General features: G+C 64.1%; 2 protein-coding genes across 6 annotated transcripts in view; both read left to right on the forward strand.

Moving 5' to 3' along the window:
- Positions 1-625: 625 nt before the first annotated feature.
- ISG15 (ISG15 ubiquitin like modifier) lies at positions 626-1,952 on the forward strand. Its single transcript, XM_036867976.1, has 2 exons — positions 626-720; positions 1,204-1,952. The coding sequence occupies exons 1-2, from the start codon at positions 718-720 to the stop codon at positions 1,801-1,803; spliced, it is 603 nt and encodes a 200-aa protein (XP_036723871.1). The 5' UTR covers positions 626-717; the 3' UTR covers positions 1,804-1,952.
- Positions 1,953-3,873: 1,921 nt separating this feature from the next.
- The window catches only part of AGRN (agrin), a 32,967-nt gene continuing 23,282 nt past the window's right edge, over positions 3,874-13,558 (forward strand). For 3 of the 5 annotated variants that reach the window (XM_036870524.1, XM_036870518.1, XM_036870534.1), the window contains exons 1-2: positions 3,875-4,175; positions 6,370-6,631. In XM_036870524.1, the coding sequence (XP_036726419.1) occupies positions 3,969-4,175; positions 6,370-6,631 (469 nt within the window). In that variant the 5' untranslated portion in view covers positions 3,875-3,968. Of the gene's footprint in view, positions 4,176-6,369; positions 6,632-13,558 lie in introns of all 5 variants that reach the window. The other 2 variants (XM_036870510.1, XM_036870544.1) reach the window with 1 other exon arrangement.

A 13,558-nucleotide genomic window follows, 5' to 3' on the forward strand; every position in this document is an offset into this window, starting at 1 on the left:
CGCACGCCTAGAGCCCGTGGTCCGCAACAAGAGAAGCCACTGCAATGAGAAGCCTACGCACCGCAACAAAGAGTAGCCCCCACTCACTGCAACTAGAGAAAGCCCGTGCACAGCAACGAAGACCCAAGCAGCCATTAATTAGTTGATTGATTGATTAATTAATTAAAAAGCAATCTGAACAAATATTGTCATAAACAAATGGTGGTTATCTCTGGGCAGTTTAGATTGTCACTATTTTATGTTATTTCTGAATTAACGCTGGCAATGATTTCCGAGTTTACTAATTTTGCAGATTGGTAAATGGAAAGTGAAAGTTTCCAATTGTTAGCTCATGTTATGATGTGTGTGTGTGTCTTGCAAAGGACCCGAGGTGTTGGACATGCAGGGGGTTTCTGAACACACACCCCTGGAGGTGGGGATGCTGTCACAGTCCCCAGGCCCCGCCGGCCAGGTGGAAAGCCCCAGCCCACACCTACCTCACTTTCTTGTCATTGTCATTCTGTTTTGTTTCTGCTATTCACTCCAGGGCCCGCCTTGGGAAAAGGAAACCGAAACTGAAGCTGAATTCGGCTACTGTGTGGCTGGCTCCCCGACACCGCCCTCTGACGTGGTTGCTCAGGCTTTAAAAGGGCTGAGCTGCCAGGGCTGGAGAAGAGCTGAGAGCCAAGAGGCAGCCAACCAGTGCTTGCGGAGGACCTGGCGCCAGAGCCCACAGCCATGGTGAGGCGGGTTTGACACGTGGGGCAGGTGGGCTCGTACCCCTTCCCCTGGTGGCATCTCCCAGGGGTGGAACACCTACATGTGCAAGGCAGGCAGAGCTGCTCAGAACCCCCAGGTTGTTAAGCGTGGGGGGAAGGACAGGGCTCCTTCTGACAGCAGGGTCTGGGTCCTCAGAGGTGGGTTCTGCCCAGTGGCCAACCCTGAGATCCCTTGGGATCAGCACAGGGAGGCATCTTAGCAGGTGAAGGGAGGCAACATGTGGGGGTGGTGGCTATTCTTCTAGAATGGGTGGGTGGTGGCTATTCTTCTAGAAATGCCCGCATGCACTCTCCAGCACCTGGCGTCCCCCTCCTGGTGGGTGGGGAGGCTGGAGAGGAGGGAGCAGCATCCCCGGGGTCTAACAGCGTGCCCCACTGCCAATGTCACGCGTGCAGTGGTCCCAGAACTGGTGCCAGGGTCTCTGAGCCTGTGTGATGCCCACAGGGTAGGAACCTGAAGGTGAAGATGCTAGGGGGCCAGGAGATCCTGGTGCCCCTGAGGGACTCCATGCTGGCATCCGAGCTGAAGCAGCAGATCGCCCAGCAGATCGGCGTGCCCGCCTTCCAGCAGCACCTGGCCCACCAGGACACTCGCGAGGTGCTGCAGGACGGGGTGCCCCTGGTCTGCCAGGGCCTGGGCCCCGACAGCACCGTCCTGCTGATGGTGCAGAGCTGCAAAGACCCCCTGAGCATCCTGGTGAGGAATGACAAGGGTCGCAGCAGCACCTACGTGGTCCAGCTGACGCAGAGGGTGGCCGAGCTCAAGCAGCAAGTGTGCCAAAAGGAGCACGTGCAAGCCGACCAGTTCTGGCTGACTTTCGAGGGGAAGCCCATGGAGGACAAGTGCCAGCTGGGGGAGTACGGCCTCACAACCCTGTGCACCGTGTTCATGAATCTGCGCCTGCGGGGGGGCGGGGCAGGGCCAGGAGGGCCGCGGGGAGGGCGCCCCACTGAGCACCAGGAATACAGTTGTAGCACCCTCTGTAGCACCAGTCTGCACCCTTCCGGTGAGATTGGGGGAGGGGTGGAGGAGGGAGTGGTATGAGGGGACCCAGGGTCGCTGGGGGGATCCGCAGGCTAGGGTGGCTAAGTTAAGGGACAAGCCTAGTGGGATCAAAATGGTGACCTCCCCCCGCCCCCAGAGAAACTGAAGATGTGGAAATTAACTTCTAGAGAAATAAAAAGAGGCATATCTGCTGGAGCCTATCCCTGTCTTCACATTGAGCCATGGTCAGCCCCTGCCTGCACAACTGGTCCCCACCCCTCACATCTGGGTCAGCAGATAGCACGGGGAGGGGAAGGCCTGGCGAGGTCCCAAAGGCCACAAGGCGAGTGTCCCTGGAAGCGGTGAGTCTGTAGGGCCTGCCTGGGCCAGTTGTGAGGGAGGCTTCCCCACACCAGCTGGGGGCTGGGGGCCTCTTGGCCCTCCCGGAACCATCAGCCTACACTGTCCAGCCTGCATTGGTCTGCGGAAGAGTGGTGACAAGGCCTTGGGCACACACATCACCATCAGGGCGGGCTGCTGAATCAGCAAATACACCCTCCTTCAAGGTTCACTTCAGGGAGGGGCCACAGCCAGTAGGTGAGGGGGTACCTGGGATGGGGGTTCCTCCCATCCATGTGGAAGAGTTTGTCCCAGATAGGGGGCACCTAATTTGGCAAAACGACAGCCACTTCCACACTGGATGCATCTTTCTGTGCCAGCTTTCCACATGAGCCACTCGGGAGCCAGGCTGAGTCAGCCTTGGACACGGGTGCGGGGTGGGGGGGGCACAGAACGTACACCTCTCTGGGCCAAAGTCCATGACTCTGGGGACACTCAGTCCTCAGCCTTCAGACTCTTCAGTGGCATTTGGCCGGAGACCCAGAAGCCCCCTTTCTGGTCTGTGGGAGTCCGTATCTGAGCTGGGGGACCCCCCAGACCTGGCTTGCCTGTGACAGATATGTGTAGACACGCAGGTGTGTGTGTGGGAGGGCTCCTGGCTCCAACCTCATTTCCTGGGTCCCCAACCTCACCTCTTTGTCATACTGTAACTTAACAAGTGTAAGCACACCCCCTCGGTGCCACCCTCCTTTCTTGAATCCCCCCACCAGGGTCTAGGCGAGGTAGGGTCCTCCAGAGGGGCCTCTGCTGTTGTTCACCCTTCATTGCCTCCGGCTCAGAGATCTGTGACTGGCTTGGGTGAGGGGATGTGCGGCAGACCCGGCCCTGGAGGGACAGAGGGATCTCCTCTCCCTCCCCACCCCCACCATCTTCAGCTAGGTCGGGGTCTAATTTGGACCCTCCGGATCTCGGTTTACCCCCCTGGACCATGCGGGTCTGTCTGGAGAAGCGCCTTGGGGGAGCTGGAGAGGGGGCGTGGCTGGCCGTCCGCCGCAGACGCGATCGCCGCCTCGGACAGCAGGGGGAGCCCGCAGCCCTGCAGAGGGGCCGGAGCTGAGCCGGGACCGGGAGGTGGGCGGGTCTGCGCTCCGTTGCGACCAATCGCCGCAGCCCCCGGCCTGCATTGGTCCCGGCAGGCCGGGGGTCCCGGGCCGGCCGAGCTTCCGTCCCCAGTTCCAGCGAGGGGCTGGGGTCCCCCGTCAGGTTCCTCCTGCCGGGGGTGGGGGTGGGGCGCAGCCCTGCAGGGCTCGAGGGGCGGTGGGGCCCCGGATCTGGCAGCCCCTCCCCGCGGCCGGGGAGCCCCCGCCGCCCCAGCCCCGGCGCAGCCTGGAGCCCCTTGGAAGTCCCGTCACGTCGCTTCCAGATTATGCATTAACCCGATTTCAGCCGCATTTCCTGGCGGGGGTGGGGAACGTCCGCGCAGGCGGGGGAGGGGCGTCCGTGGGGGTGCGCCGCAGCAGGGAGAGCACCCTCGATCCCGCCCCGCCCCCGCCCCTCGGCCGGGCCAGGCCCATCACCCACATGGGCCCGACCCAGACTGGCCCTCTCCCTCCCCCAGCCAGGCCTCCGCCCGGCGCCGCCGTCCCGGCGCTTTGTTCGCGGCCGCCGCGGGTCGCAGGGCGCCGGGCGGGCCGGGGGGGGGGGGGGGCGGGAAGGGGGTGGTGCTGCCCCGGGTCCCGCCCCCGGTCCGCCCCCGGTCCGCCCCCGCGCCGCCCGCGCTCCCGCCGCCTCCCAGGAGCTGCGTCCCGTCCTGTCCAGTCCAGTCCCTGGCGCGGCCCGGCCCGTGAGCTTGCTCCGGCCGCCTTCCGCCGTCCTCCGCCCGCGCCATGGCCAGCCTGCGGCCGTCCGGCCGGGCTCCCCTGCAGCCACTGCTGCTGCTCCTGGTGGTGGCCGCGCGCGCCCTGCCCGGCGCCGACGGGACGTGCCCCGAACGCGCGCTGGAGAGGCGGGAGGAGGAGGCGAACGTGGTGCTCACCGGCACCGTGGAGGAGATCCTCAACGTGGACCCGGTGCAGCACACGTACTCGTGCAAGGTGGGCCCCCGCGGGACCCCCGGGACCCTGAGCCCCCTTCGGACCGTCCTGGAAGCCTGGGTTGGGGGCCTCTCCCCCGCGATCCCGGCCCCCTAGCCCGGAGGTCCTCCCATCGCGACGCCGGCCGCCCCGCTGAGACCCCCGCCCCGGGCCGTGGGAACGAGCCCCAGACGCTCCGCAGCGCCCGCTCCCGCTCCCTTGGCGACCGCCGACCCCCGCGTGGGGCGCCGGGTCTGGGAAAACTCGCGAGCGCTGGAGGGAAAGTTCTTGCGGTGCCGCTGCCATCCCGCCTCGCGGTGCCCAGGCCCCGGAGACCTGATCGTGTCTGCCCCTTCAACCCAAGCCCACTCCCTTACTGGAAACAAGTGCGCCTCCCCCCAGGGAGAATGTTCGGCTACCGCACCCCCTACCCACCGGCCAAAGAAAAGGAACAGGGACGAGGGGAGGTGACGCTTTCTGCTTGGGGTGGAGGTGGGGTTTTGGCCTGTGGTCAGTGCTGTCGCCCCCCTCCCCCCAGAGGCGAGAAGGGGTGGTCAGGAGAGAGTGGAGGGGTGCACATCTTATCTCCCAACCCCAGGGCTCCTGGTGGGGCATGCTGCAGTGATGGGTGTGGGGGCCGGAGCAGAGAAGTGGGCGGGGCCGTTGCTGAGCCTCAAGTGTCGGGGTGCAGGGCAGGTGCCCCATCCTGCTCCTGAGAGACTTGGATCTCCCCCGGCCACGGGGAGGGGGGGACTTGCCTGGCCTCCCCTTCAGTTGGATCTGGGAGCCCCCTGGGATAGGTCTGGTGGGGTTTTTCCCACAATCTGTTCCTAGGGAGGGCTCAAGGGACCCAGGGCCCTGCCCCGCTCTGGCCCCTAAAACCACCTCCCCGACCAGAAATCGGATCATTCCTCTTCCTTGGAGATGGGGAGGGGTGGCAGCTTCTTTCAGCCTGGCCTGTGCGGGCTACAGCTGGGATCCCCCGCCGGGCCCCCTCCCCTCCACCACCGCCAGGGCACTTTGCCAAGTCCCTGCAGGATTTTCCCGACTTCCTCCCCGCTGCTCCTGGGTGTGGCTGGGGTGGGGGGAGGTGATGAAAGCCACCCAGCCCTCCCCTGCTAGTTGTCGTCCTTCTAGAGCCTACTGTGTGTCTAGGGGTGGGGGGGGGGAGAGTTGGCCAAGGCTCCCCCACCTCCCCTGGGCCACTGGAGGGTGGAGGGAGTCCCTGCAGATTTCTCAGACCCGAGGCTCCCAGCAGGGGCAGGCAGGTGGCCGGGCCACCATTGTCTTTCATTCCCCATTCTGGAAGTCGTGGCCCCCCAGAGCTCCTGAGGAAAGGGGTGTCTTCCCAGGCGCAGCATGCATGGGCACGTGTCCCCATGGACCTTTTCCTTTAGGGCCGCCTGTTCTGACTGCAGCCCCTGCGACCCTCCTCCCCCGACCCCCAGCAGGCCGTGGGCGTCCCAGGGCCTGGTTTGTCAGAGCAGGTACCCTCAGGGCCCCAAGAGCAGAGTGGGGAGGGCGGGGCTACCCTGTGCTGCCCAGGCTTGATTTTGAGGTTCACAGGCTGCCTTGACCGCACTCACTGTAGGAGCCTTGCAGGAGGAGGGCGTTTCACCTGCTGGGGGGCATGGTGTCTTCGCCCACCCACAGGGCTGCACGGAGCCAAGCTGGCCCAGAGCCCTGAGCTCAGAGCTCATCACCCTGAAACTTCATCATCTACCTCAGCTGCTCCTGGCTCTGCCCAGGGGTGGGCCGAGCAGTGGGTGGGTCGATAGGGAGAGTGGGGCATGGAAGGCAGGCACCCCAGGCCGGCTGGGTCCCCTTCCCGTATCCAGCCTGAGCCGAGATGGACATTATTGGAATTGGGGTGGCTGGGGTCACTTAGACCTGGGGGTTGGGGGGCTGCTTCTTGAGGAAAGGGGTGTGTTTGCAGGCCAGGTGTCCTAGTGTGTGACACACATGGGTGGGCAGTGGCATCCATCGTGTGTGTGCTTCCCTGCAGCTTCCTCCCGGGGGGGCTGACCCAAAGATCTCTACACATCTGCCCAGGGTTTGGGTCTATCTACTCTGGACATCTGGCCTGAGCAAGTGAGGTGGGAAGAGAGGAAAAAGCCCAGGCGCCAGTCTGGTGTTTGCCTCTGGCCTCTGCGGCCACCCCTCCCCAGTGGGAAGAGGATCACTGACACCTGCGCACCCCCCATGTCCACCCCAGGTTCGGGTCTGGCGGTACTTGAAGGGCAAAGATGTGGTGGCCCAGGAGAGCCTGCTGGACGGAGGCAACAAGGTGGTGATTGGCGGCTTCGGAGACCCCCTCATCTGTGACAACCAGGTGTCCACTGGGGACACCAGGATCTTCTTTGTGAACCCCGCCCCGCCGTACCTGTGGCCGGCCCACAAGAATGAGCTCATGCTCAACTCCAGCCTCATGCGCATCACCCTGCGGAACCTGGAGGAGGTAGAGCACTGCGTGGAAGGTGCGTGAAGGGCAGAGCACAGGAGGTGCCTTGGGGGGCAGAAGAGAGTTTGCTGTAGGCTAGAGCACTTGGCATCTTGCGGTCCAACCTCCTTTTCTGAGTCCCCCGCTCCCTGGCTTCCCAGCCATCTCAGCTCCAATCTCTGATATTAGCAGCGCTCCCCACCCTGGCCCTGCGGATGCCACCATTTTTTGTCTTGGAGCCAAGCGAGTCCCAGACCTGCAAAGGGACAGGCCTCCTTTTTCTTCCTTCCCCTCCCCCTCCGTAGTTCTGCATGCCCCTTCCTGGAGTTCCCTGTTCTAGGAGAGAGGCTGGGACCAGGTGAATGAACATCCGTTGTTTGTGTTCTGCAGAAGCCCAAACATCTGTTTAGACAGGGCCCAGATGTTGAGCAAACCCGTTGGGGTGGGGCTTAAGGGTTGTGCTGGAGGTGGGGCTGCCCCGCCATGTGTTCCAAGAGGCCTGTCATTTCTGGGAGGGGCAGTTATGTGGAGTGGGCTGCTTCCAGGAGTTTGAGTGGGTGTGGGATCCCCTCACAGAGGTACAGAACCTTTCCTTGTCTCCTCTCCCCACGTGTCCATTCTGAATGGCCCAAGAGCATCCCTCCCCCAGCCCAGCCTCTGAGAGGTGAGCGGGACTCACGACCAGGGCTCACCCACCCACCTCAACCCAGGAGAATCCCAGCTGGGGGCTGAGATCCTTGGCTGAGGAATGTAGCAGGGAGAACGTAGGAACTGCCCGTCGCCTTCACATCCTGTCTGTCCCCTCATGGCTGCCTGGGAAGGGATGTACGGGAGAGGGCGGAGAGAGGAGAGAACGCTTCCTCCCAGGGCAGTGGGAAGGGTCCTTGACTTCCTGTCCTGGGAAGGTGACCCTGTCCCTCTGATTTGCTCTGTTGGCCAGCAGGGAAGTTCCATCTTCTACCCAACTTACTGCTGTGATGCTGGCTTGGCTTTTGCGGGGTCCTGGGTGGTGGACTCATCCGGCCTGGGGTGGACTGTGCAGGGGGAGGGGCAGGGCCTGAAGTGGGGAGCCCTGTAGCACCCTGCTCAGCCTGTAGTGCGTTGCTCCTGGGGCTGTGTCCAGGGTCCCGGCCTGCAACGTCATACAGAGAGGCCAGCGGGGCTGTGTCCCTGGTCCCTTGCAGCACCAGCTTAGCTGAGGAGGTCCCAGCATGGCCCTCCCACCAAGTGAGGACTGGAGACCCTGGCCCTGCTCTGGAAGCTTGTGGTCTAGGGAAGAGATGGGAGGGTGGCATGGGGACGGGGCAGGCTGTGGGGTGTGATGCCCAGTTTTGAAAGAGGAGTTGGGGGCTAAGGAGAGGGGTCAGGGCGCAGAGAGTCCCGTTTCTGCAAGATCAAGAAGGCGCGTCACCAACTCTGCAGCTGCGCGGGTCCAGCCTGAGGGTCCACGACTCAGTAACCGGCCTTCTGTGGGGTCAGAGGGCATGTGGCAGGAGGGCCACCCCGGGCAGAACAAGATTTGCCATCTTGCCAGATCCTGCTCTACCCAGGCCAGGCCCTGGTTCCGGATACATCAGGCTGGGCAGAGGGACACCTGGAGAGGAGGGCCCACAGGGAGAGCTCCCAGCGAGACTTCACCTACTGTATGCTGGCTGCCCAGGATAGGGACCAGGCTAGGCCCCCAGCTCCAGTTGGGCCGGTGGGGGGAGGGTGGTGCTGGGACCCACAGGCCAGTGTGTAGCAATGGGGTGAGCACCCAGAAGGGGCCGAGGCCACCAGACTCTTCCGGGGTGGGCCTGCCAGGAGGAGGGTCTTGGGGAAGGATGTTCATGGAGAGGAAAGGAAAGGAAGTAGCCTTGACTGTAGCTTGGAGCCTTGTTGTAGAGCCAGGGTGGAGGGGAAGCCCCCAGGGAGGGGAGGGGCCCAGAGTGAGAAGCTTGGGGTCCGCTGTAAGGAGCCAGGGAGCCCTGGAAGTTCTGAGCCCATGACACGGATCCCTTCTTTGGAAGCAAACCGGGGCACCTTGAGGGGCAGGGGCTGCGGGCAGGGTGGGTGCATCCCAGGGACCCCAGTTAGATGGGGGTGCCTCCCCCTTGAGCCTCCCGAAGGCCTGAGGAAAAAGGCCCCCTGGAGCTGGGGCCAGGCTTCGGGAAGAGACAGTCCTCTCCCCACCTCCCCAGAAGGCTGGGAGGAGGGCCCGCCTTCCATTCTGTAGGAGATAAGGACCTCAAACCCCACTGCAGGCTCTCCAGGGAGCCAAGGCCTCACCCTAGTGAGGGGTTAGGGTTAGGGATGGGCAGGGCTTGAACTAAGATGACCCCTCCCTGTCTGATTCTGACCCTCTTCTGTTCCTGGGAGCCCACAGCTGCCCCTGCCCCACAGGGCCCAGAGTGAAGGCTGGGCAGCCGCTGATTTGTGGAGGTCGCCCCGAGACCACCCAAGACCCCTGTCTCTATCACACCTCTCCCCGGCCCCCAAAAGGCCCACAGCCGCCAAGGTCAGGGGCACATCCTGCCAGGCCCACCTCCCTGGATGCCCCCAGCTCGTCTCCACCTGGGCCCCAGCTCTACCGGGACTGCCTTCCTCAGTTTCTCCCCCAGGGCCTGCAGGGTCTTCCTGGCTCTGGGCCCCTTCCCCAGCCTCCAGCCCCCAGGAAGCTCCTCCCCAGTCCTCCGCCCGGGGAGCCACATTCCGAGCATAACTGAGACAGGTATGTGTCCCTCCCTCTGCGCCACCTGTGGGTGAGGGAGACCGCTGCTCTGCTCCGGCGCAGCCTCTTCCGGAAGGAGCCCCTCGCCCCCTGCTTTGTCAGGGAAGTGGCCTGGCCTCTTCCAGTGCCAGCCGCCCACGCACCGTGAGCCTGCCCAGGCTGGCAGCCGAGCAGGCATCTCCTCCAACCTTCAGCCACTTTGCCCTGGTCTGGGCAGCGCCCATACACTCCCACCACCCTCCCCTCCCCCACCTCATGAAGACTGGTCCTGGGGCCCCCTGAAGCCCCTAGGAGGGGTGCACGCCTGGGGCCCTTCCCTGCCCACTAGGAGCCAGGAGGAGAGAAAGGAAGTGTTGTCTGCCCTCTCCAGGTCTGGCACCCGGACAGGGTCGGTGAGTCTGGCTCTGGCCCAGCTCAGCCCTGCCCGGCCCGGCCCTGAAGCCCGGGGTCCTGGCGGCCGTGGCCTAGCCTGGCCAGCCTGATTCCAGCGAGCACCCTCCCTCCCTGCCAGGCCAGCCTTCTAGGGCCTGTGGGAAGGCAGTGCTATACAGCTCAGGCCGGAGAGGTGCTGGGTCCCGGCCGCCAGCCCGGCACTGGTGCAGGCCCTGTGGCCGCGGAGCTGGGTGTGGACTGCAGGCACCCCCAGGCAGGGACTGGCTCTCCCTGAAGCGGAGCCGGGGGCCGGTAGGAGTCCAGGGGGAGCTCCCTGGGCGGGTCCCTCTGCTGTCTGGCACTTAGCTTCTGTGCCCCCAAGTCCTCTGAGCCTGTCCTACTCCCGCCACATTCCTCCCTGAGGTGGGAGGTGGCTCTTTCCTGTCCGTTTCCCTCTTCCAGACTGGAGGTTCTCACCCCACCCCTCCGGACCCGCCCAGCGCCCTCTCGGCCCCTCCCCCAGGCAGGTCGTCGGAGAGGAGGCAGGCCCAGGCTGGAGGCTGCCCGCCCAGGCTTTCTCCTTCCTTCCAGCAGCCAGAGGTGGGGCATCAGCTCAGGTGGGGCGTGACCCCCCCCCCCCGTGCCTGTCCTCTCCCCAGCTGGGGGTCCGTGGTAGATAGTCAGCGCTAGAATGGACCTGTGCCGGCTTTGACTTCCCCTGGGCCCACGGTGGGCTGGCTGGCGTCCTCCCGGGGGCTTGGGTCGGGGGCTGCTCCTGAAACCAAAGGGCTTTGGATCCTGTCCCTTCACTGCGCCCGACTGAGCTAGTGGAAACAGCTCTGGGCTTTTTCCAGACCCCACCCCATACCCCTGCTCCACACCCAGAGAACAGCCCTGGTCTCCATTCTCCCGTGCAGATTGGAAATGCAAAAAAAAGTTGTTTTGAAACTGTCCTCCCCTCTCCCACTGTCTATACTGGCCTCCCCCAGGGTGCTGGACAGAGTGGATTCTGGTGGGGCCTGCCTGTGCCCTTACAGCATCTCTGGGGGTGCTGGGACCCACGTGCACAGAGGAGAAATTAGATTCACCTGGTCAGGGCTAGCTGGCCCAGGTGTGGGGCTACAGCCCCCTGCCCCGCCAATCCTACAGGCTGAGGTGGGGGGAGTGTAGAGGGTGGCATGGGGCTGCCAGGTAAGGTTAGCAGGGGAGTGGGCCCAGACTTCAGGGCCGTGGATCTAGCCAGAGGTCACTCTCAACATCACCCTGCTACAGTCAGGCCAGCACAGCCTCCTCCAGCCTGCTTTGCTTCCTTCCTAAAGGGTTAATTCCCCCCAGCCCCCTGAGAAGCAAAGCCTGCCCCCACCCCCATCACCACAGGAAGGTGGAAAACAGCTGCAGAAACAGGCCTCTCTCCTGCCCCTGCACCCGCCCGTCCTCTGCCTCCACCTGAGGGCTCCAGGCCAACTTCCCTCCCTCCCCCCACAAGTTCTACCCTTGCCTAGAGGCCTGGGGGGGCGGGGATGAAAAATGGGCTCCCTTTCCTGTCCTGCTCTGCTGGCCCCAGCCCCCCCTCACCATTGAGATAGGGGAACCATGGCTCCCCACGCAGGCCCCCAAGGCCCAGCTGCAGGCACAATCACTGAAATAGCCCCAGTAACCCTTGACACCCCAGAGTCCCAGGGAGTGCCCACCTCTCACTGAAGAGAAAAAGGGATCTCAGAAATGAGACAGCGCCCCAGTGCCAATTACCCTGATGACAGTGATGCAGCTCGTGAGAGGGCACTGTGCCCCCATGGGCTACACTGGGGCTCAGGAGGGATCACGTTCCAGTCCCAGGCTGTGGCTGGGAGCCGGGCAGGGGTGACCGAGGCCTCTGGTGCAGTTTCCAGTGGGGAGGGAAGCTCCCCTCGAAGGGGCCTCTCCCCCCAGAGCAGATCCTGAGAACTTCCTCTGAGGAAGGCCCCCTGCCAGGGGCTGCTTCCAGCTGGACCTGGGAAGGGGAAGATGGCCCCTCCCAACTCCCCTCCCCACCAGGGCATAGAGGCATGGGAGGGGCAAGCTCTCTGTCCTCCCAGGCAGCCTGCTGTTTCCAGCTGTGTGGCCTGCACGTGTGCACGTGTGCCTGCAGCCTCAGGTGTACCAACCGGCACACGATTCTCACTGAAACCCCAGCTGGGCTGTGGTTCCTGCCACCCTTGTATCAGCCTGGGGAGGGGATTCTGCAGGTGCTCTGCCAGCAGGCTGGTAGCAGGCAACCTTGGCTTGTGTCCTAGGGGCCTGGGAACAGGGCTCCAGCCCTCTGCCCTCATGTGGCTCCCATCTCCTGCCTGCTGCCCCAGTGTCCGGCTATGCCCTCCTCCCACCCCCTGTACCCGGCAGAGGTCTAGGCCCCGCCTCCTGTGGGCTCTGCCTCTGGGTTTCTCAATGCCAGAGATGGAAGGACTGTGGGAGGGACAGGAAGAGTCCCTGGGGCCACTTGGATTCCCTGTCCCATCTCGTGCCTGCCGGACCCTGAGGCTGGCACTGTTAGGGGTTAGGTATGGCAAGTCAGGAGAGGCTGGTCTGCCTCTGGCCTGAGGCGGGCCTGAAGCTTCCCTGCCCCTCCCATTGGCAGCTGCCTCTGGGCCGCCCCGCGCTGGCCCCGGCAGAAGCAGGCAGCCTGTCCCTCTGGCCACAGATGCGGGCTTCCCGTGTACACGAGGGCGAAATAAGAGCACAGCATCTGGGCCAGACTGTGGCCTGTCCCTGACCCACCAGTGGGGAGCAACGTGCGTCCACTTCTCTCCCTGGAGGGGAGGCGGTGAGGGTCGCCAGGGTCCATTTGTGAATCCATCCGTGGGTTCCTTCCTCAGCCACCCCGTCCGCTCACGGGCCCCCAGTAGATCCTCACAGGGCCGCTGGACGGGCTGCCGCTGCCGCCTGCACAGGGCCCTTCGAGGTTCTGGACGGGCTTTCCAAGGAGGCCAGGTGTAGCTGCGTGTTGAGGAGCGAAGGCCAAGGGGGAAGGGTATTCCGGGCAGGAAAGACAGCACAGCAAGGTTTGAGATGCAGGGAACAGCCGGTAGTCCCTGCAGCTTGGCTGAGGGGTGGGAGAAGGCAGCTGCGGGCGTGGTGCGGGCGAGAGAGCTGGAAACCAGGACTCCAGAGCTACAGCCCGCTGGCTGGGAGAGGGGGACCCTCCCCTCTGAGCAGGAGCCTTCCCACCTGATGCTGCACCTTTGCTGCTGGTCCGGGTCACCCTCCCCCATGGGAGAAACTCCGCCTGCACCCTGGCTGCCTGCCTCTGCAATCTCCTGTCCTGCGTCTGGTCTTCTGTCTTTGCGGCTCTCTCCTGTCTGGCCGGTCTCTCTGCCCCTTTGTCCCCTGCCTTTCTGGTTCCAGTAGGTGTCTGTCTGTCACTCCTCTTCATCCTGACATCCAGCCGGTCAATACCTCCAGGAAGCACCGTCCCCCAACTCAGACCGTTGTGCTGGACTGTGCATCCCTCACTGCCTGGCGTGGCCCTCAGCAGGACACAGGGTCTCCACTCACCAGGCACTGACCACACTTGGGTGCCACCCTGGCTCTTCCAGCTTTCTCTTTCCTCCCGGAGATGGGCAGGGCCTGGCCGAAAGAGGTGGCTTTGGGGCTGTCCTGGAGGGGAGGGACCGAAGGCGTGGATCAGCTCCACCGCATCCCCCTCTTCTGCAGGTGCCTACCGGCCCCCTCCTCTGTTCGTCTGGCGCCCCCTGGTGGCTTCAGCCTATGTCTTGGCAGGTGTCCAGGCCCTGGACCGGGCTCCCTCCTCCCAGCGTTCCCCAGGCCGGAGGATACGCCCATGGCCCCTGTTGCCCTGAGGCCTCACCAGGCTGGCTCCTCCTGGTCTCCTGCAGCCTCCTGAGC

Source organism: Balaenoptera musculus, chromosome 1 (assembly GCF_009873245.2).
Source record: "Balaenoptera musculus isolate JJ_BM4_2016_0621 chromosome 1, mBalMus1.pri.v3, whole genome shotgun sequence".
NCBI lineage: Eukaryota > Metazoa > Chordata > Mammalia > Artiodactyla > Balaenopteridae > Balaenoptera > Balaenoptera musculus.